We start from the raw sequence: 21662 nt of genomic DNA on the forward strand, positions 1-21662 counted from the left end.
GCTTTTAATTTAGTGAATTGTATTGTTTTATTATGCATTGAATTGGACTGGTTGGAAATGAAGAGGTGATATCCAGTCTCGACATATAACAGAATATAATAACGACTAACTCTAGATCTAACAGAGCATTTATTCATGCCTGATGCTTTGCCTAAAATCACTTTCAAAGGAAAGTTTGGTTGGAAGTTGAGATGCATGCAGTACGTCTAAAGCTTGGAGCACTGATCTAGACAAGGGTAGAATACATCATATGGGGATCCTTCTCTGTAATATGATAAATACCTCACCTTAACTCCCTCTATCATTTCTGTTACATCTTCTGTATCTCTGTCAAAGCCACATTCCTCCTCAAGATTAATAAAAACATCTAAATAAAGATACATTCAAACATATGAACTCATTAGCAGCAAATTAGTGGTTTTAGTGATTTCAACATTTCGTAGAACACAATGTGCCGAAATGAGGAATAAAATTGTTGCTTAAATGGGACAAATACAAGACACTTTCTTTCATATCCACATGCTTTCCCACTGCAAAACAAGTCTATGCAATGGAAGAGACTGAGTTTACTGTGGAAAAGTTTCATAGCATTGCATTATGGGCGAGAAAGACCCAGTTAGAGGGGGGGGTAACTGATTTTTCATCTCCCTTCTTGCATGCAAGTCGTTTTTGCATAAAACAAACTGTGATGCAACATATATATTTCCACTGAAACCCCCAGCTGAGAGCAACAAGGTCTGACAGCTCACTCTGTTCATTCAAGGACTAATAAAACTGCATTGAGCATCTCGCTGGAGTTTCTCGCTGACATTTTTCCCACAATGCCAGATTATTAGACCAATCAAAATGCAGTCATTGCTCCTAATGGTTCAACGTTTGAGATTCAACTTGTTTTTATTACCAGAATTTGACAGGAAGACATTTCAGAAACACTTTTTATTGGCTTTGAGAAAAGGATGTTTCTCAAAGGATACATTCAAGTAAAACAATCGCTTTCTCAATACGCCGCTGCATGGCACAGAAAAATAAATATGAAACTGTAAAATGTTAAATTTGTGAGGCTCTATCTCAGAGATTCCTATTATATGTAAACACATTTCAAATGAAGTCCTTAAAGTCTTCAGCTGAGTGTAACAATCAGTCCTGCCACCTAATACATCAGAAGCAGTATGAGTTTATTTTCTGGTGTTAGTGTGTTGATGTCATGAAATGATATAGAAGACAACAAGTTTTTTGTTGACACTTCTTTTAGTGTCCTTACAATATCACTGTTTCTTTTGTCCTCAACTTCACCTGAGGACATCTCATGTCATCTCACGTCCAGTCTTCTATACTTTACTAGGGTTGACCGCAGGTGTGCTCTCGTACCCGTAGAGAAACGTAGCAGCGATAACCAGCATCGCACCCAGGAAAAACACACTACAAAAGAAAAAAAATCAACTTAATTTTCCTCAAGATCTACAAAGTGCAATAAGTGGGTCATTCCCAAGAAACGGTGCCATTTACGCCAGAATATTTCAGGACTTTTTTTTTTAAATAATTTCATTTGAAAAGGTTACTGCTGAAATGCCAAGAAATCATATTTTCACATCTCAGGCCAAAATGTCCAAGGACATTGCTGTCGTATGCTGTAACATTAAGTTTGGAATTCATAACCTAGAACTTGAATAGATTACTGAATAATAGCAGATACAAATACATTAATAAATGTGAACTTAAATGTGTGGAAAGGCTCAGGGAACACATTCACCAACAAATGACCATTCTTTCTGTGTGTTGAGGGCTATTCACAGGAAACATGTTTTTGTGTTTAAAACTGAAAGACGCATAAATGACCAGCATAGTTTTTCCATTTCATAGCGCTGTTTTTCTACAGAAACCTGTGCTAGATGGATGTGTTTGACTGATGCGCTCGCGTCTTTTGCATCGTCTATTTCTTTGCGCTCACAAACTGCTTTAAAAGCCGACACTCAAATTTATAGTACTTACATTTTTAAATAACACATATCTTGAATTTTTTTCATTTCACTGTGTCCACCAATGTGTGTTTTTTTTCTTCAAATTGTTTCAATAGTAGCGTTGCATATTTTAAAAAGGCAGCACCGTGATGAGAGTCTATTTCATTCCGAGCACTGCATGTTTGGCTTTTTTTATTTTATTCCACCACCACATGTTTTTAAACACAAAAACATGTTTTATGTGAATGTTTACATACAAACAATGGAAAAGCAGCATATCGGAGCACAAAAACGCATTCTGTGTGAATGGCCCCTCAGGGTGTTGAAACATGTTTGTTTAAAGTTTAACCTGAATGCCTCCTTTTTATATTGCTTTGTATGTGCATATATGTATATGTATTATGTGCAAGATGAAAAATACGCAAGATGCAAACTCAACGTTCAGACATGTTCACCTAGCACTTGTTTACATAAAAAAATAGAAAAGCAGCACATTGGAATATAAAAATATGTTCCGTGTCGGCGTTGATAACTTTGTGGGCAGCGTGCCGTCATTCAGCGCTGATGTGCTACGGGCGTCCAGAGTTCGAATCCCGACTCGAGGACCTTTACTGATCCCACCCCCCTATCTCTCTCCCACTTCACTTCCTGTCAGCTCTGATCTGTCCGATCATAATAAAGAGAAATGCCAAATGGCATATTTGAGAAATGCAAAAAATAAATCTTAAAAAAAAATGTTCTGTGTGAATCCCTCTTATGGTGTTAAAAAAACAAAATGCAGAGCAGTGGAATGATAGTAGTATCGCAAAAAAAAATAAGGCTTTATTTAGTGCAAATGTAATAGTTTAGTGTCAAATTCACTTTCCTATTGATGATAATACTTTCCCTTAAAAACCCTTCATCCTGTCAGTGTGTTTTTCTGGGACAGCTGGGACAGCAGTTTCAGGTGAGAAGCGCAAATATTTTGTGTGTAATTAAAAGAAACGTGCTAACATATAACACAATAAATTAAAATGTATCTGCTCTGCTATAGCTAAAAATGGAAAATTATGAATATATCAAACAATATAATGAATGCACACAAATGTTTGATTTGTTTTTCGGCAGATCCACGCCACGTCTGTTATAAATGGATAGTTTAATGGCTTCTTCAAAGGAAATGATAATGTGTTCTGGCATAATTTAAACATATAATGACACAAATGTAACTTTAACAAACAAAGGTGTTGTAAAACAGTACAAACCAAACACTCGCGTGTGGATCTACACAAACATGCATCTGCATGTCTTTAGATAAAACCATTTGCTTAACAAATAAATGTGAATTTATTTGCCTCAGAGTGCAAAGAGGCACTTCAAACAAATCAAAAGACTGCTGTTTGTTGGCCCATCCTGACCAGTTCGACACAGCAACACTGACACAACAATTTACGTGAGTTTAGGGAGGGATGATATTTAGCCATGTACACACTACAGTCAAATACGCTTGTACTATGCATACAGCAGTATCCAGTATTTTGTGAATTTTACCAGTAGTAAGGGACACGCATGGCACAGTTTCCTGAGAAAAACCCAAAAATACAAATGCGACTGTCTTACCTAGTAGGGTCAAAATCTTCCAGCAAGAAATAAGAGATGAGGGTGGACAGAATGATTGAGATGGATGTGGCAAAGCCCTTCAGGATATTATCTGCATATTTGATGACAGCTGCAATGACTAAACCACCCAAAGCCTACAGGAAGTATGTGAAGCACGTTTAACACAAGTAACAATGTGACATGCAGGTCTGTGCGTGTGCTATTATGAAAAAAGAAGTGAAAATGTACCTGAAGAGCCACCACAGTGCACGTCACACCATTGTACCCTTGAAAGAGTCCATTCTCCTGCACCCTTTCTCCGTCGTACGCAAACACTCCCCCAAGTCCAAATATTAGTCCAAATAAACCTGAGAAGAACGATGGAACAAGTGTGGAGAAAAAGCAAACCTGAACCAAAACTAAATGTGTTTCTTTTCAGTACAAAAATGAAAATAGGTTGCTGGGCTGTTTCTAGGTTCACATTTTTAATAAATATCTGCTGACCTAGCTGAATATTACGGATCCAGACGCTCTGCTTGCTCTCTTTGAGGATCTTTTCAAAATACACGCCGGCAAATCCGCTGGAGAAGCAGGCCACAAGCACAGCCAGCAGACCCATCAGCTGAGAGCCGGCAGTCAGATCCGGCTGCTTGTTGCTTAAGGTAACTTCAGTTGGCCACTGTTGGTTCAGATTAAACAAACAAAGGAGGAGTCATATTTACAGCATAGAGGAGTTTTCAACGTCCTTTTCCAAGGGTAACAGCTCTGAGTTTTCTCCTATAATGCCTGAAGAGTTTGGAGAACACCTGATTAGAGATCAGAGACCATTTTCTTCATCCAGAATCTCTCCAGACCTTTCAGATTCACAGCTCCATGTTAGTACTTCTTCTCTTCAGTTCACACCACTCATTTTCTGCAGGGTTCAGGTCAGCGGACAGGGATAGCCATGGTAAAAGATTCATTTTGTGCTCAGTGACCCAGTTTATTTTGATGTTTGTTTTTGATTATTGTCCGGTTGGAAGACCCAAACACGGCCCATTATAAGATTTCTAACAGGCAGTCAGGTTTTTTATCTGTTGGTTTTTGATAGAATCCATGATGCCATGTGTCTAAACAAGATGTCCAGGACCTCCAGCAGGAAAATAGGCCCACAACATTAAAGATCCAGCAGTATATTTAACCGTGGACATAGGGTACTTTTTTGGATTTTTGGATGAGCTAGGAGTTTTTTTTTTCCTTGAAACCCATTTGAACAACATGTGGTTATGTAGGGGCTGTTTGATATTTTTTTTTGTAGCAAGGTTTTCTGACCCCGAGTCTCAACTAATCTCTGCAATTCTCCAGCTGTGGTCCTTGGAGAGTCTTTGGCCGCTCAAACTCTCCTCCTCACGTGCATCAGGACGATATAGACATGCGTCCTCTTCCAGGCAGATTTGTAACATCTTTAGTTGATTGGAAATTCTTAATTATTGCCCTGATGGTGGAAATGGGGATTTTTTAATGCTGTAGCTCTTTTCTTTTTTGTGAAGCTCAACAATCATGTTCTGCACATCAGAACTATATTCTTTGGTTTTACTCCTTTTGATGGCTCATTAAGGGAATTTGGCCTTTGTTTTCCTCATATTTATAATCCTGTGGAACAGGAAGTCATGGCTAGATAATTTCATGCTCTTAGTCACCCTGGTGTGCTAAAAAAATGTAAATATGAATGGGAATATACTTCAGAGATATTTTACTCATAAGAATTTCTAGGGGTGACAATAACTGTGGCCAACATGCATTGTAGAAAAATAATTATTTTATCATGTGAGTTTCCCCCCACTTTCAATTGTTTAACTGCAATGAAAGGTTAGAAATTTGTTAAGTTTTTGAATGAAAGATCAAAAAGATCAAATCTATTTCAAAATAAAAAATACTTATAATTTTAAATAAAGATTATTTATAATATAATATAATACATATTTTTAACAAATGAATTGGGTTTTTATACAAGAAACCATATAGCTGCCTCTTAAATTTTAGGATGGGGTCCCTTGCATGAGGATGATCATACCTTGTTTGGGACAGATTCTAAGTTTCAGGAAAAAATATTCAGTCTAAATAAGGACTTGCTTTTTTCAATATAGCGTGGTTAGCAACATGCAAAGAACAAACTCTCAGTTAGAGTCTATTTCAACAGTCACAAAAACAGACTGCTTGTTCCATAACTGCAGGTTTCAAAGAAAGTTGACCTGATAAACAAATTACAAGGCTACTTACCTGGACAAGTGCAATTCCAGTCATCAGAACGACTAGTGAGAGCCACTGGTAAATGCCCAGTCTTTTACCCAACATTGACACAGAGAACAGGGCTGTAGTGAGAATTTTCAGCTGATACGTAACCTGGAAAACCAATGAGAAGGCAAATAAGGTAGGCCTATAAAGAAACGCATTACTTTTTTTTACGAGAAAAATGTTTGTTTTCCATTCAGAATGATTTCTGAAGGATCATGTGACACTGAAGACTGGAGAAATGATGCTGAAAATTCAGCTTTGCATCACAGGAATAAATTACATTTTAAAACACATTCAAATAGAAAACATTGTAATTTGTGATACTATCTCACAATGTTATTTCCAAGGTGCTGAAATGTCAACAGCTTTCTGGAGAATGTGCATGCTTGACATTCATGAAATTATTCACATAATAAACATTTGAAATGGAGTGACAGAAAGAGGAATTTACTGAAGGTAATATTTCACTTAATAAGCAACAGTGTCATCATAGATAACTATATATAGATATAGATATATTTATAACAATAAAAAGTGTTATAAATTGATTATATTTGACTATTTATTATATATTTGAAAACATTTTGAAGAAATACAATGCTGTACATCTCAAAAAAATACAAATGTTTATATGGGTGTTCCAAACATTAATTAGAAACATTGCATAATATTTCTGGAAATAACATATATACATACTGTACATATGCATACATACATATACATACATATATATGAGTATAATGAGTACACCCCCTCTCAAACTTAAATTCAACAATTACTCTTTACTTAGATGACATGTTAGGGTTCTTTGGAGTAATAATGTTCCATCAAGCCTGCTTGATCAATTACCAGAATGTCAAAATTATTCAGCAAAATAAGATTTTCTTATAAAAGTGATAAAATGTTGTGTTGCAAAAATGAGTACACCCTCCTGAAAGTTACTAAATAAAACTTTAAAAAAAAAGTGTATAGGTTTAAGGTTATTTTTGATCGACAGGTAAGTATATTGAACCAAAATTTGTAAAGACAAGTAATTTCCTGACAATTAAAAGTGTTATATAACCCACTGAATCATACTCCGACTTAATGCTGGCAGCAGTGGAACCACTTGGGAGAGAACTGCCAGGTGACTTATTTCTTAGCTTAAAAGAGGACAATGGTAAAAGAGAAATACCAAATTATTGTTTTAAAATATAGTAGAAGTAGCACCGACATTCAAAAACAACGGACTTGTGACAAGGCTCCTGAAATAATCAGGTCTTCACTTTAAGTTTTCATTTAGTGATGAGTGAAATTTTTCTAGACAAAGAGCAGGCGAAATACCATGCAAGTGTCTCAGAGCCAGCAAAAGCTATGAAAAGAGTGACACTTTATCTCACAGAGTATGACGCGGCCTGCAGAAGTGACATGCATGGTTGCTGTCACCACTATAATTACCTGCTGTAGCCAAAGCAAAATAAACTCATTTAACCTCTTCCAAGGCCCATATTTACAAAATAGAGACTTCTGGGAATCCATACTCTGGTCTCAAGAGACCAAGTCAATCATTTCGGATCCAAAAGCATCCAAAATGTTCTGGCGTTGCTAGAGGAGGAGTACAGTGAGAAGTGCTTGGTACCCACAGTGACGTTCAGTGGCAGTAAAGCTCTTATATAGGGATGAATGAGTGCTGAAGGTGTGAGGGAGTTGTGCTTTATCAACGCTGTCATGAATTCACACACTACTGTGTGATGTAATACACAAACTTGAAACAGAAGATACTACCCTCCCCTCATTCTTAGTAACATATCTTCTTTACTCAAATATGTTATTTACTAAATAGCACACAACTAGTTCTTATGACTGAAAAAATTCAACTTAAAACAGAAAATATGAAAAAGGTGCCACATGGGCATTTGTTTTCTAGGTTTCAAATGATCTGGAAACTTTCCTAAAGGTCTTCCTCAGGATTTGTGCTTTCTCACCTGGTAGGTAGCTGCATCTAGATTTGACAGAGCCACATAGAGCAGGTTGTTCTGCAGGGTGTAGATACCTGAGGGAATGGCCAACTTCAGCGTCAGCAGAGGCTTGCTGATTATTTCCTCCTTCAACACCCGATTCAGTGCACGAACACTGAAACCTAAGAGGCACATACAGCACTGCACATTAGACATCGAGTCACAGCTCTCCTCTACTGCTCTAAGCTCCTGACAAGAATGAGAATGCTTTTTCAATGACAAAACACCAAAGGACACAGAATATTATGCTTGTTTAAGTTAAATGGGAGTTTTTTCTCACAGTTTTTAATTGTCAGATACAATCTCAGAATTGTGAGATATAAGTTCAGAATTGCAAGAACATAAATCTGAATTGTAAGATATGAACTCAAAATTGCACGAAAAAAAATCTGAATTGGGAGAAAAAAAAGGCCAAATTGTGAGACATAAACTCAGAATTAGGGGAATAAAAGTCTGAATTGAGATATACACTCAAAGTTGCTAGGAAAAAAGGCTGAATTGGTATAAACTCTGAACTGTGAGAAAAAAAAAATCTGAATTGTGAGATATAAACTCAGAATCACGAGAATAAAAATCTGAATTAAAATACTCTCAAAACTGCCAGAAAAAAAAGTCTTAATTGTGAAACAAATTCAAAATCGCAAGAAATAAAGTCAGAATTGTGAGAAAAAAAGTCTGAATTGTGAGACAAACTCAGAATTGCTGGAAAAAAAAGTTCACTTTGAGAGATATACAATCAGAATCACAAAAAAGTTCAAATTGTGACACAAAGTCACAATTACCTTTTTTATGTTTTATTCCATGGTGAAAATAACCTTTCATAGAGCCACAATGACATAAATCCCAGGAAAAAGAAAAGACAAAACACTGACAGCGATACAGATTAGACAGTGAAACCCTGGAGACAGACAAACACATACAAGAAAAACAAAAGATAACTACTACCTAGAGATCTAATGCATAACAGACAGACTGCAGAACACATTGGTTTCCACACGTCAGAGTTGAGGAGGTGCAAACTCACGGTGTTCTCTAAACACAAGCAGCATGCATGCAGCAATCTTCAGGAGTTCAGCACACGCTACGGCAGACGATGCTAGGTAGCGTGGCCCGTCGGACTGCAGCGTTCGCGAGTAACGCATTGTCAGCACCAAGGAGGTGGTCTGCAGTACCAGCACCCCCAGAGAAATATACTTCAGTCGTGATGAGGTGGACCACATGGAAATACTGGACACCTCCAATGATACAGAGACAGGGTGCAGGGACGAGTGTCCCCATTTAGTCTAACAGAGAGAAAAAAGGAGAGTTGATTAAAGCCTGATACCTTTTTATATGACGATTGTAGATGATTTTTTATATCATCTACATACAGTTCAAATGTTTTTTTGTTTTTGTTTAAGTTTTTGAAACATTAAAAATCATGCATGTCTTTATGGTCAAAAGGCTGGATTTATTTGCTTAAAAACAGTAAAAACTAATATCATGAAATATTATTGCAATTTAAAACAATTTTAATGAGTTTAATTTTATTATTAATTAATTAATAAATATATATATATAAAGCGGGTAAAATAAGTATTGAACACGTCACTATTTTTCTCATTAAATATATTTCTAAAGGTGCTGTTGACATGAAATTGTCACCAGATGTCGGGAACAACCCAAGTAATCCATACAATCAAAGAAAACAGAGATCAGAAATCAAGTTCTGTGTAATAAAACGGAACGACTCAGGGAAAAAGTATTGAACACCCTTACTGAAATTGATTTAATACTTCTTACAAAAGCCTTTGTTGGTAATGGCAGCATCAAGACGCCTTCTGTATGGAGAAACTAGTCGTATGCATTGCTCAGGTGTGATTTTGGGCCATTCTTCCACACAAACAGTCTTCAAATCCTGAAGGTTCCATGGGCCTCTTCTATGAACTCTGATCTTTAGTTCTGTCCATAAATGTTCTATTGGATTCAAGTCAGGTGATTGGCTGGCCATTCTAGCAGCTTTACTTTCTTTCCCTGAAACCAATTGAGAGTGTCCTTGGCTGTGTGTTTGGGATCATTGTCTCGCTGAAATGTCCACCCTCATTTCATCTTCATCATCCTAGCAGATTTTTATCAAGAATGTCTCTGTACATTTTTCCATTCATCCTTCCTTCAACTATATGAATTTTGCCAGTGCTACACCATGATGTTTTGGGGTGATGTGCAGTGCCATTTGACCTCCAAACATGGTGTGTATTATGGCATCCAAAGACTACAATTTTTTGTCTCATCTGACCAGACTATATTCTGCCAGTATCTCACAGTATCTTTAAACTAGCTTCAACATGCTTTTTCTTTAGCAATATAGCCTTGCGTGGTGAGCATGCATACAGGCCACGCGGTTGAGTGCATTACTTATAGTTTTCTTTGAAACAATTATACATGCAAATTCCAGGTCTTTCTGAAGCTCTCCACAAATGATCCTTGGCTCTTGGACAACTCTTCTGATAATTCTTTTCACTCCTCTGTCAGAAATCTTGCAAGGAGCACCTGGTCGTGGCTAGTTTATGGTGAAATGATGTTCTTTCCACTTCCGGATTAAGGCCCCAGCAGTGCTCACTGGAGCATTCAGAAGTATAGAAATCCTTCTGTAAACAATGCCATCAGTATGTTTTGCAACAATAACGTTGCAAAGGTCTTGAGAAAGCTCTTTGCTTTTACCCATCATGAAATGTTTTGTGTGGCACGTTCGTCATTCCACTTTATAACACAGAACGTAATTTCTGAACTTATTTGTTTTTTCTTGTGTGTATGGATTACTTGGATTTTTACCGACATCTGGTGAAAAGTTCATGTCAACAGCACCTTTAGAAATATATTTACTGAGAAAAATGGTATACTTATATTTCTGTGAAGGAAAAGCTGAATTTTTAATATGCTGATTTGCTGCTCAAGAAACATTTATTATTATCAATGTTGAAAAAGCATGTGCTGCTTACTATTTTTGTGATACTTTTTAATACAGAGTAAAGAATTAACAACACTTGTTAATACTTGGTATAAACCCATAATGCATTTCTAATAGTTTTCCCATGCCTCCAAACCATTAGAGCATTATACATCACTAAACAATAATGGCCTTGTTTGATTATTAACACCTCAAGGGAGACATTGCAAAAATCATGTAACTGTTCATTTGTCAGTGTGAGCCATTTTAAAATAAAATCTGGCGTTCACCATGAGAAAATGCCACCTACCTTCAGCACTCATGCATTTTCATTACCTATGGCATTAAACAAGCTCTCATATATCATGCCTCGAAAAGTCCACATCTTTCCAATACAATATACACAAACTCTGATAGTTTCACAGATCGATGATCCTCACTCACCCCAGTTAAAGCCATCACAGCGGTGTCATTGCTGAGTTTGCATTCAATCTATCAGCAGCTGTGTTTCAGCAGATACAGTATCCTTTCAGTGGAGGTACAGAGAAAGCATGCATCAGACCTGAGTAAAGAGCAAAGAGGCCAACATGAGCCACTCCCACTGACACACAGCCGGATGGAAGGAGGATGTGATATGTTGTAATCCTATATTTTCATGCACTTTTGCTTTCACAAAGGAAAAAAAATAATTTTGCACACTGCCAGCTGGTAAAAGCACAGTGATTAAGACAAATGCAGTCTCAAGGTCATTGAAAAAGGATCTGGAAGTTTTCATTTAATAGATTTACATCAATACAAATATGACTTGGCAAACAGAAGGTTTGGGTGTGACTGAGAAGGCTGGCTGGAGGTGGGGTGCACAGCACACACAGGCGGCCTTATGCAGCTCTGAGGCTGCGGTGAGGGGGTTGAACCACACAATCCTGCTCTGTGTGCAGTATGACAACTCCTCAGCTCCTGTCCATTGAGATGCCCACCGCCACCTCCAGCGGCCTCAGTTATAAAGACATGCATATAATGTGAGCACAACAATTTTGCCTATGAATGATTCATAAAACATCTAAACACACAAAAGATTTTCCTAAATACATCCCACTTTATAAATCGAAGTTCATGTTAAATTCAAATGCAATGGGAATATATATATACATTAGTGCTGTCAAATGATTAATCGCATCCAAAATAAAACATTTTGTTCACACAGTATGTGTGTACTGTGTATATACAGTTGGGCAAAAAAGTATTTAGTCAGCCACCAATTGTGCAAGTTCTCCCACTTAAAAAGATGAGAGAGGCCTGTAATTTTCATCATAGGTACACTTCAACTATGAGAGACAGAACGGGGGGAAAGAATCCAGGAAATCACATTGTAGGATTTTTAATGAATTAATTGGTACATTTCTCGGTAAAATAAGTATTTGGTCACCTACAAACAAGCAAGATTTCTGGCTCTCACAGACCTGTAACTTCTTTAAGAGGCTCCTCTATCCTCCACTCGTTACCTGTATTAATGGCACCTGTTTGAACTCGTTATCAGTATAAAAGACACCTGTCCACAACCTCAAACAGTCACACTCCAAACTCCACTATGGCCAAGACCAAAGAGCTGTCGAAGGTAGGGATGCGCGGTATACCGGTACTGGAAAAATACCGGTATATATTATATTTCAAACGGTACGATATCATAATTTTGCTTAATTCGGTATTTCATACGCTGCAGTTGCGAAATGTACCTGTAGGTGGCAGTGCTTCCCAAATTGCTGCGCAACCGGTCAAATGTGGCAACAGAACAACGCGATGGATCAAACAGATGAAACTCTATCAACGCACCCGAAATTAATAAATAAAGAGAACAGTAGAAGTGAAATATGGCATTATTTTGGATACAAAACAGATGAGAAAGGTGAAGGAACTGACCTTACTGCACCTGTATGTAAGCGTTGCTATAAATCATGTGTTTCCACAGAGACAACACATCAAACCATTTTAAGCACTTGTCGCTTGCTCATCCTGATCTTTTCAGGTCAGTGCATCATTCATAAATTCAGATTTAATTTGAACTTTTATTTACAACTGATCAACGCACATACAGATGTAATACAGTAAGATCAAACGTGCAGGTGAGACACGCTAGAATCAGTGAAGTTTTGGTTACATAATATATGCACTTGCATTTCATACAATCGAATATTAATTGGATATGAATTGAGCAATAATTTTGCTATATTAATTTTAGTATCAATGATATGAAGGGAATATTTCTGCCGCGCTGTCGACCGCTAATAAGAAGCAAGTGAGAGAGAGAGATTTATTTCATGCTTTTTCTTTGGTTGAGTCTGAAATCTGAAAACAATCTGAGAGAGAGAGAGAAATAATAATGTGATTTTGAATATTATTTTGACTGTTAGAATAACACTTTACAATAAAGCAATATTTATTGCCTTAATTGCACAACTTCAGTTGTATTTTTTTTCTTCAAACTCAGTCAAAATGTAACCTATGTTCCCGGTAGACCAGACATTGTGTTTGCCTACCGGGAAGATAAGAAGATTTGAATATATTTTCATATTTCACTTATTACTTCAGTTAGCCTATTTTTTTTTTCTCCAACATCAAAATGTAACCTATGTTCCCTGTAGGTTTTTTGTTAGTTTGATACAAAGTTATTAAGATATTAATGTTTTTATTATTATTATTATTATTATTATATTTAATAAAACTGTTCTAAATTCACTTATCTTTTGAGACTGGTTATTTGTCACCTATGGTATCGATTTAGTATCGATACCGAGGTATTACATTCTGGTATCGTACCGAAGCCAAAATTATGGTATCGAGCCATCCCTAGTCGAAGGACACCAGAAACAAAACTGTAGACCTGCACCAGGCTGGGAAGACTGAATCTGCAATAGGCAAGCAGCTTGGTGTGAAGAAATCAACTGTGGGAGCAATTATTAGAAAATGGAAGACATACAAAACCACTGATAATCTCCCTCGATCTGGGGCTCCACGCAAGATCTCACCCCGTGGGGTCAAAATGATCACAAGAACGGTGAGCAAAAATCCCAGAACCACACGGGGGGACCTAGTGAATGACCTGCAGAGAGCTGGGACCAAAGTAACAAAGGCTACCATCAGTAACACACTACGCCGCCAGGGACTCAAATCCTATACAGTACATGTACATGTCCGGGCCCGTCTGAAGTTAGCTAGAGAGCATTTGGATGATCCAGAAGAGGATTGGGAGAATGTCATATGGTCAGATGAAACCAAAATAGAACTTTTTGGTAAAAACTCAACTCGTCGTGTTTGGAGGAGAAAGAATGCTGAAGAACACCATACCTACTGTGAAGCATGGGGGTGGAAACATCATGCTTTGGGGCTGTTCTTCTGCAAAGGGACCAGGACGACTGATCCGTGTAAAGGAAAGAATGAATGGGGCCATGTATCAAGTCAAGTCAAGTCAGCTTTATTGTCAATTCTTCCACATGTACAGCACATACATACAGAGAATTGAAATTGCATTACTCTCAGACCCTTGGTGCATACAGTTAACATTAAACACGTTCAAATACAGATACAGTTTAAACATATGTACATACAACTATACAAATATACAAATGAGGATATTGTAGAAAAAAATAAGAATTAGATCGATAAAGTGGCATATCATGAGATTTTGAGTGAAAACCTCCTTCCATCAGCAAGGGCATTGAAGATGAAACGTGGCTGGGTCTTTCAGCATGACAATGATCCCAAACACACCGCCCGGGCAACGAAGGAGTGGCTTCGTAAGAAGCATTTCAAGGTCCTGGAGTGGCCTAGCCAGTCTCCAGATCTCAACCCCATAGAACATCTTTGGAGGGAGTTGAAAGTCCGTGTTGCCCAGCGACAGCCCCAAAACATCACTGCTCTAGAGGAGATCTGCATGGAGGAATGGGCCAAAATACCAGCAACAGTGTGTGAAAACCTTGTGAAGACTTACAGAAAACGTTTGACCTCTGTCATTGCCAACAAAGGGTATATAACAAAGTATTCAGATGAACTTTTGTTATTGACCAAATACTTATTTTCCACCATAATTTGCAAATAAATCCTACAATGTGATTTCCTGGATAGGTACACTTCTCATAGTTGAAGTGTACCTATGATGAAAATTACAGGCCTCTCTCATCTTTTTAAGTGGGAGAACTTGCACAATTGGTGGCTGACTACATACTTTTTTGCCCAACTGTATGTGTATATATATATATATATATATATATATATATATATATATATATATATATATACACACATGTACATGCACACAACCATGCATGTATATATTTAAGAAAAATAAATTACGTTTATATATTAAATATATAGTATAAATTATATTACTATAAATATATACATGTAAATATTTTCAAAATATATACTGTATGTGTGTGTATTTATATATACATAAATATACACAGTACACACAGATATATTATGTAAACAAAAACTTTAATTTTGTATGCGATTAATCGCGATTAATCATTTGACAGCACTAATACACATATATATATATATATATATATATATAAGGGATTTTCAAGCATCAAAACAAAGGTTTAATACAGCTTTACGGTATTTCCCTTTTAATTAAAATGTGCCCTGTTAAAGGTTTTTTTTTTTTCTGAGCCAAAAAAAATCATACATTTTTACCGTTTTTCAAAAAAAAAAAAAAAAAAGGTAATTCAATGTAACAATCGTTTATACCAAAAAATCTTGTCAGGAATATTTAGAACAAGAATGATTAGACGACATTAGAATGCTCCGTTTAAGGATTACAGTGCAGCCCCCAAAAACAAATTCAACTTGTTTAAAATTATTTTGCTTACCGCATTGGCAGATTATTTTGCTTGTTCTAAGCAAAAACTCACTTAATTTTGACGTTTTTTCTGAAAACAAGACAATAATTTTTACTTGTCTAGAAAATCTTTCTTGAGTTAAGAATTTTTAGATATTTTGGCTGAAAACAAGACAAAAAACTAAGTAAGAAGCATTTTTTGCAGTGTATAATACGGAGTTTAATTTAATTTCATGTTAAAATTATGTTCTCTAATCTCAGTACTGTTTGTTTTTGGGCAGGTTTTGGAGTTAAGTCACGCTATCTCTCAGCTACGAGTGAAACGCGAGGCCACGGTCTGAAGTTCACCGCTCCCCCGGCGAACAGCAGCCCTTCACCGCCACAGATTTCGCCGACACACAAGAATTAGCACTATTTCGGTAAAAAGCGATTCCAGAGAACAGTTGAATACACAAATTAAAATGCTACTTTTAAATATTACAATTTTTATGTCTAAAATGCTAGTTAAACGAATTTAAATGTATTTAATATTGTAAACTATGCTGTATTCACCTAAATAAATTAAATTTGTCTTGTATTTTGTCCATACAGACACGCTACTTTTTTTGCTTCAATATAGTAGAGAATGGGTTGTGTCTGTTAGCTATAAGCTCATCTAAATGCTAAGTGTTCCTGGAGGCCCCCCATCACTTCACATTTTATGTGTTTTCTTCATCTGACACACTCATTTCAGGTCTGGGAGTCCATACTTATGAGCTGATGACCTTAATGAGGTGCCCAAACCTGTTCCTGAAGGACGGCTGTGCTGTGAAATTTAGCTCCAGCCCTAATTAAACACACCTGAACCAGCTGATCAAGGCCTTCAAAAATGACCAAAATTATAACTTCCATAACATACATGACTGAAATGTCACCATATCGGCATTGCACAAAAGCAAGATAAGGGATTAAGCTGGGATTTTCCAGTTATCCTGGTTGAATTTAGCCCTGACTCAGTTGCATGAAAGCATGCTTAATTAAGCTAAATTATGTTACTATGGAGATTTATTCTTTGCAGCTAGCCTGCTCCAGAGCAGGCTAACAACAAGGCTAAACTGAGCTCCTCTAAAATCAAATAAATAAAAATAGGCTACAACCAACTGTAATTAATGTATTGTCCACAAAATGTAGGCTAATGACCTTTTTTAAGATACATTTTAACATAGTTGCTACTTGTGCATTCAGTTGATCAGCAGTTTCTAGCCATGCAGCCTTTCTCTCTGAACTTATGACAGCTGCACCTTTTATGGTTATTAGAACAAAACTTTACAATCTAAATTTGCTCTTTAAAGTATTTAAAGCATAAAAAACCTGAAATCAAAAGTTAAAATCTCTGAATTAAATTAAAATAAAAAAAATTGAAATCAGACTACATTTGAACTGATAAGAGGAACACACATTTAACCCAGCTTACATTTGATTTACAGTTACTGCTATCATAAAAAATACACTTATGTAGGATTAAAATTCTACGTGTCACATTTAATGTCCAACAACAAATATTTTAGCAGAATGTATATTTTATTCAGAATTCTTGTGCTATTCTGCTCCATCTGTGCTGCACGCATGCGCCCCGCAGCGCTCGTTCGCTTGCGTAAGCCTCGCCCACTCCTGACAGCAAAATGGATATATTTGCATGACTTTCTGACATTTACAGATGAAAAATATACCTTTGACGTGTCAGTTATGCACTGAGGAAAACACTCACGGCTCAACGTCTCAAATGCATAAACAGCACAAATGTTTGCGTGCACGTCACATGGCTCATTGAACCTGGATCGAATTAGTCAGATTGCGTGAACTAGAATTGTCGTTTATGAAACTGCTTTAGTCCCAATTGATGTGTTAGGTTATTTCAAGTCAGGTTTTGGACTTTAATCCCCGCTTTTCTTAGCGTCTTTTATGAAACAGCCCTTAGTACTGAATCGATACCACAACAAAAACCTAAAACCTAAATAAGATGACCCAATGTAAGAATTCTGTTTTATTTATTAATAATAAGCCTGAAATCTCTAATTTTACAAGCATGTTCATGTCCTACTTTTTGAGCATTTATTTTTTTTAAAACACAGGTTAGCTTCTGGTCTGCCTGTGAGCATTCATGTGTTTTGGAGGAGGTGTGGCTTTGGAGACTGATTCTGCAGGAAGGGTGGGGTCTTATGCATTCAAAGCTAGCTTGCTGTTGCTAGCCTTTCCAAAATCGCCTAGCCTACCTTTAAGAGCAATAAGATGTGCGATCTGAACTTGCGATCGCATACTGATTGAGAGAGGCTCAGCTTCATTCACAGCTACTGTTCTCAGGGTGTCAGTCTGCACAAGAGCTGCAATATCTTTTTGGAGGCTGTTGTGTTTAATAACTCTTTTTACCACCATGAAACATAATGGTGGTAAAAGCAGACCCTGTGCACCCAGGACACGATCTTCCCAGATGTCCTTGACTCCGGCGCCGGGATGCCACGGACCCTGGGTGCACCAGCAGCGGAAGACGCGAGCCAGGCCCCGGGCGACGACCTCTCCCCCTCCGCCACCTCCGGCTCCCTAAGGTCGCAAAACTCTGGACTTTTGGTAGTACCTAAGATAGCAAAGTCCACTAAAGGAGGTAGACCTTTTTCACATTTGGCTCCCAAACTCTGGAATAGCCTTCCTGATAACGTTCGGGGTTCAGACACACTCTCTCTGTTTAAATCTAGATTAAAGACGCATCTCTTTAGCCAAGCATTCACATAATGCATCTTATAATCTAGTACTGCAGTTATATCTGATCAAATGTACATTATTATTATTCTTTAGCTTGGGTTGAACAAATCATTTTTGCTTAGATGGAACAGCAGCTACGCTAATTATGTCTCTATTTGTTTCTCTGTTGATTAACATCCCGTGGTAACTAGGAATTACAGAAGCTTCAGTCTGGATCCAACCCTTAAATGATCTGAGATGACCGAACACCTGAGAAAAGATGATGCCAACCCCTCAGAGGACCTCAGAGGATGCCAACGCTCAGACAACATACAGAATTACCAAATTTAGCCATAAGTTTAATATATTAAACTTCTGCAATATATAAATATAATGTGGAAACTTAATTTGCTGTAGAGCTGCTTTGCAACGATTTGTATCTTAAAAAGCGCTATACAAATAAACGTGAACTTGAAGCCTTCCTAGGTACATGGCTATCTGAGGATATCTATGTGCTAGCATAGGGATATGTTGTTGGGATTTTTAAGTAGCGGTCTCCCTGAGCGCTTGCCTAGACAGTGCCCTTCCCTGCTAGGGTCATAAGTAGATAGCCCACTCTCTGTGGTCTGGGCAGCTTCACAGGTAGGTTTACCAGGGGTTTTTAGTTTTTGGTCCTGTAGCCCCTTCCTAGGGATATAGATATCTGAGGATAGCTATGTGACTGCTCTCCGGGGTTTTTAAGTAGCTCTCTCCCTGAGCCATGGCTATCTCCCCTGCAGGGTTTTAAGTAGATTACCATTCCCTTGGTCTGGGCAGCTCTTTAGGAAGGTCCTTTTTCATAAGACTCTTTGGATATAGCTATCTGTGGATAGCTTTGTCCTAGCTGGGATTGTTGGTAGCAATCTTGAGAACTCCTCTAGGCTTCCAGCCTCTCGGTGGTCTTATGTATCTGGCTACTATCGCACACATAGCATAGCTATCTGAGGATGGCTGTGTTCTTAGCTTGGTTAGGGTGTTCAACCTTATCTGGTATCAGGCTCCCTCATTTTACCAAGTTATGTGAGCGGCCTGAGGCATCAGTGGCTTGGCCCCTTTCTGAGGAAAGGTTTGGTGTATGTCTGTCACCACCTTGTTGCTCTCTCGCCAGGTGGACAGGCATGCACCTCGGCATGGCGTGATTGGATATCATTCCCCAAAGTGTCCACCAGGACGCAGCGTCGAGTTCCCTAGAAGGGGAACGTCTTGGGTTACTCATGTAACTATGGTTCCCCGAGAGGGAACGAGATGCTGCGTGCCCTCACCATGCCTTCGGCCTGCCTGTTTATGTCTCCCCAGACGTATTCAGCAAGTTCCCTTTTATACATTAAGTTACCCATATGACATCACGGGCCACGTGGACCAATAGGATTGGAGTTTTTTTACTCATGCTTCAGGCACCGGTCACGCAGACAGCATTCCCCAAAGTGTCCACCAAGACACAGTGTCTCGTTCCCTCTCGGGGAACCATGGTTACATGAGTAACCTGAGATGTTTTCATAAAATTATTACTTTTAGTGAGATCTGTCCTGACCCAAAATCCTGTTTTACAAGGAAATGAATAATTTAGTGTTCAAATATCAGTCTGGTTCATCATTACCTTACAGTTCACTCAAATAACATGGGGTTTGGCAAGTGGAACCTGAAAGTGCAGTCTGAGAACCTGTTTGCTATTAATCTCAGGCACATAAATACCTCCTATTTGTTTAATCTGGAGTTTACTAAATGTACAAATGGTGAATTTACTTTCTGTCCAGTCAGCAAAACAATGGAGAGTTTTAGCTGTAAATCAATAGTAAATCACCCGATTAACCTAGACTTAGTAAATATTTTTCATGCATGAAACATCTCTATGTAAAACCAGACAAATGTGCTCAAGGTAAAGTAGACAGCATGGATTATTATTTTTTTTCTCTAAAGCTTTAATAAACAGTTGCATTAAAAATATATAGATTTTCCTTTCAATTATTTGATAAGCCAAGCTTTACATGGTTAAAATTAAACAATTTCAGAAAATGTTAATTCTCCCAATCATATGTTATGATTGGGAGACCCTTGCCCTGCTTTTAGGAATATATGATACTGTGCTTTCTGCAGAGGAATGTTTGTGGTTATGGACATTTGATTAAAGTGTGTCTTGAAATCTGGTGAGCTGCCTACCTGGACAGCATTTTAGGGCATGTTTAAATGCTGTCATATATATGGTTCAGCTCACGTGCAAGCATTTGCAAATATTCAGATCCGTAAAAAGCGTGTAAAGATGTTAAGTTTGTACTGTACCTGGAGTCAGATGTGCAGCGCTGAGTGACCGTCGAGTCCTTTAGAGACGCAGCAGGTGCCAGGAGAACCCAGCCCTGCCTCGAGCAGATCAATCATTTCATATAAATCGATTACTTCCTCAACCAAACTGTCAGGATGAGGTACACTGTGACTGACAGTCATGTTTCTGTCGTGTTAGTTTCACCAAAACTTTTTAAATGAAGGTGGAAATTTGCTTACAGAGACATCTACCGCTATGGGTGTGTAGTGCATGAAACTGTTTCTCTTTTCTTTCTTTTTTTCTGAAACAACAATAATATTTTCATTATGACAATTTGGGATTTTACACCAGCAGAATATTCTAAGTCCAGGTTTAATATGCGCTGTCTTGACTTTGAAAAGATCAAATTAACCAACAAGACAAAGTAGCAATAAACTATTAAATAATAATAATAATAATAATAATAAAAATAAATAAATAAACTAACATCATTTGAATAATAGTTTCTGTAACCTGCACCAGTTTGGAAATAAATAAATAAATATTATAGTAATTTCTGTCCAAAAAGATTTGTAAAGTAATTTACTTTATTTTAAGTAATCTGCTTTAATTGAACTTTGCTTGTTATAGGATAAGAAAACAGTATACATCTATAAATTTACTCATGAATTCATTACAAATTGTTTCGGTAAGTATATTTTTATTTTATATTTTATTGTTAATTTTATCTGTTATAGTTATTTTATGATTGTTTTCAAATATTTTTTGTGTGTAACGCACTTGGTTATTTTTTGTTGCTTAATTGAATAAATACAGGAAATAACGTGGACATTAACATTTGTATTCATCATCAAGATTTTGTGTTTAAATTTAGTTGTCAGTATATTTAACCAACTTTTTGCCTTGTATTTAATTTTATTCATGATGCGACTGTGTGTGGTTGCTCGAGTTTGGGTGATTTATTTAAATTATTTAATGTTGAACAATAATTAAGATAAAATATTAAGGAAAACAGAAATATATACTAACATATAAAACAAAAAAATATGCATTAGGCTACGCTTTCATTTTATTATAGTGA

At 37.2% G+C, this 21662-nt stretch overlaps 1 protein-coding gene across 3 annotated transcripts; it reads right to left on the bottom strand.

Moving 5' to 3' along the window:
• Positions 1-870: 870 nt before the first annotated feature.
• LOC306881916 (UDP-N-acetylglucosamine transporter-like) lies at positions 871-20772 on the bottom strand. Of its 3 annotated transcripts, none has more exons than XM_079436273.1 (9): positions 20602-20772; positions 11178-11295; positions 8832-9090; positions 7775-7929; positions 5796-5918; positions 4041-4215; positions 3786-3904; positions 3558-3691; positions 871-1419 (listed from the first exon to the last, which is right to left on the bottom strand). In XM_079436273.1, the coding sequence occupies exons 2-9, from the start codon at positions 11190-11192 to the stop codon at positions 1329-1331; spliced, it is 1071 nt and encodes a 356-aa protein (XP_079292399.1). In that variant the 5' UTR covers positions 11193-11295; positions 20602-20772; the 3' UTR covers positions 871-1328. The 3 variants fall into 3 exon arrangements, 2 of the variants coding, with proteins under 2 accessions (XP_079292399.1, XP_079292400.1); XM_079436274.1 differs by lacking the exon at positions 20602-20772 and adding an exon at positions 12194-12228 and having other exon boundaries at positions 872-1419; XR_013785185.1 differs by lacking the exon at positions 20602-20772 and adding an exon at positions 12194-12228 and having other exon boundaries at positions 925-1419; positions 3558-3648.
• Between the last annotated feature and the right edge of the window lie 890 nt (positions 20773-21662).

Source organism: Barbus barbus, assembly GCF_936440315.1.
Source record: "Barbus barbus genome assembly, chromosome: 15".
Taxonomy (NCBI): Eukaryota; Metazoa; Chordata; class Actinopteri; order Cypriniformes; family Cyprinidae; genus Barbus; species Barbus barbus.

Excerpts from the sequence above, each read along its gene's own strand:
- LOC306881916 (XM_079436273.1), bottom strand. Across the intron at positions 4,216-5,795 it reads CTGGAATTGCACTTGTCCAG|TGGCCAACTGAAGTTACCTT; the intron begins GTAAGTAGCCTT and ends CTGAACCAACAG. Across the intron at positions 3,692-3,785 it reads GCACTGTGGTGGCTCTTCAG|GCTTTGGGTGGTTTAGTCAT; the intron begins GTACATTTTCAC and ends TACTTCCTGTAG.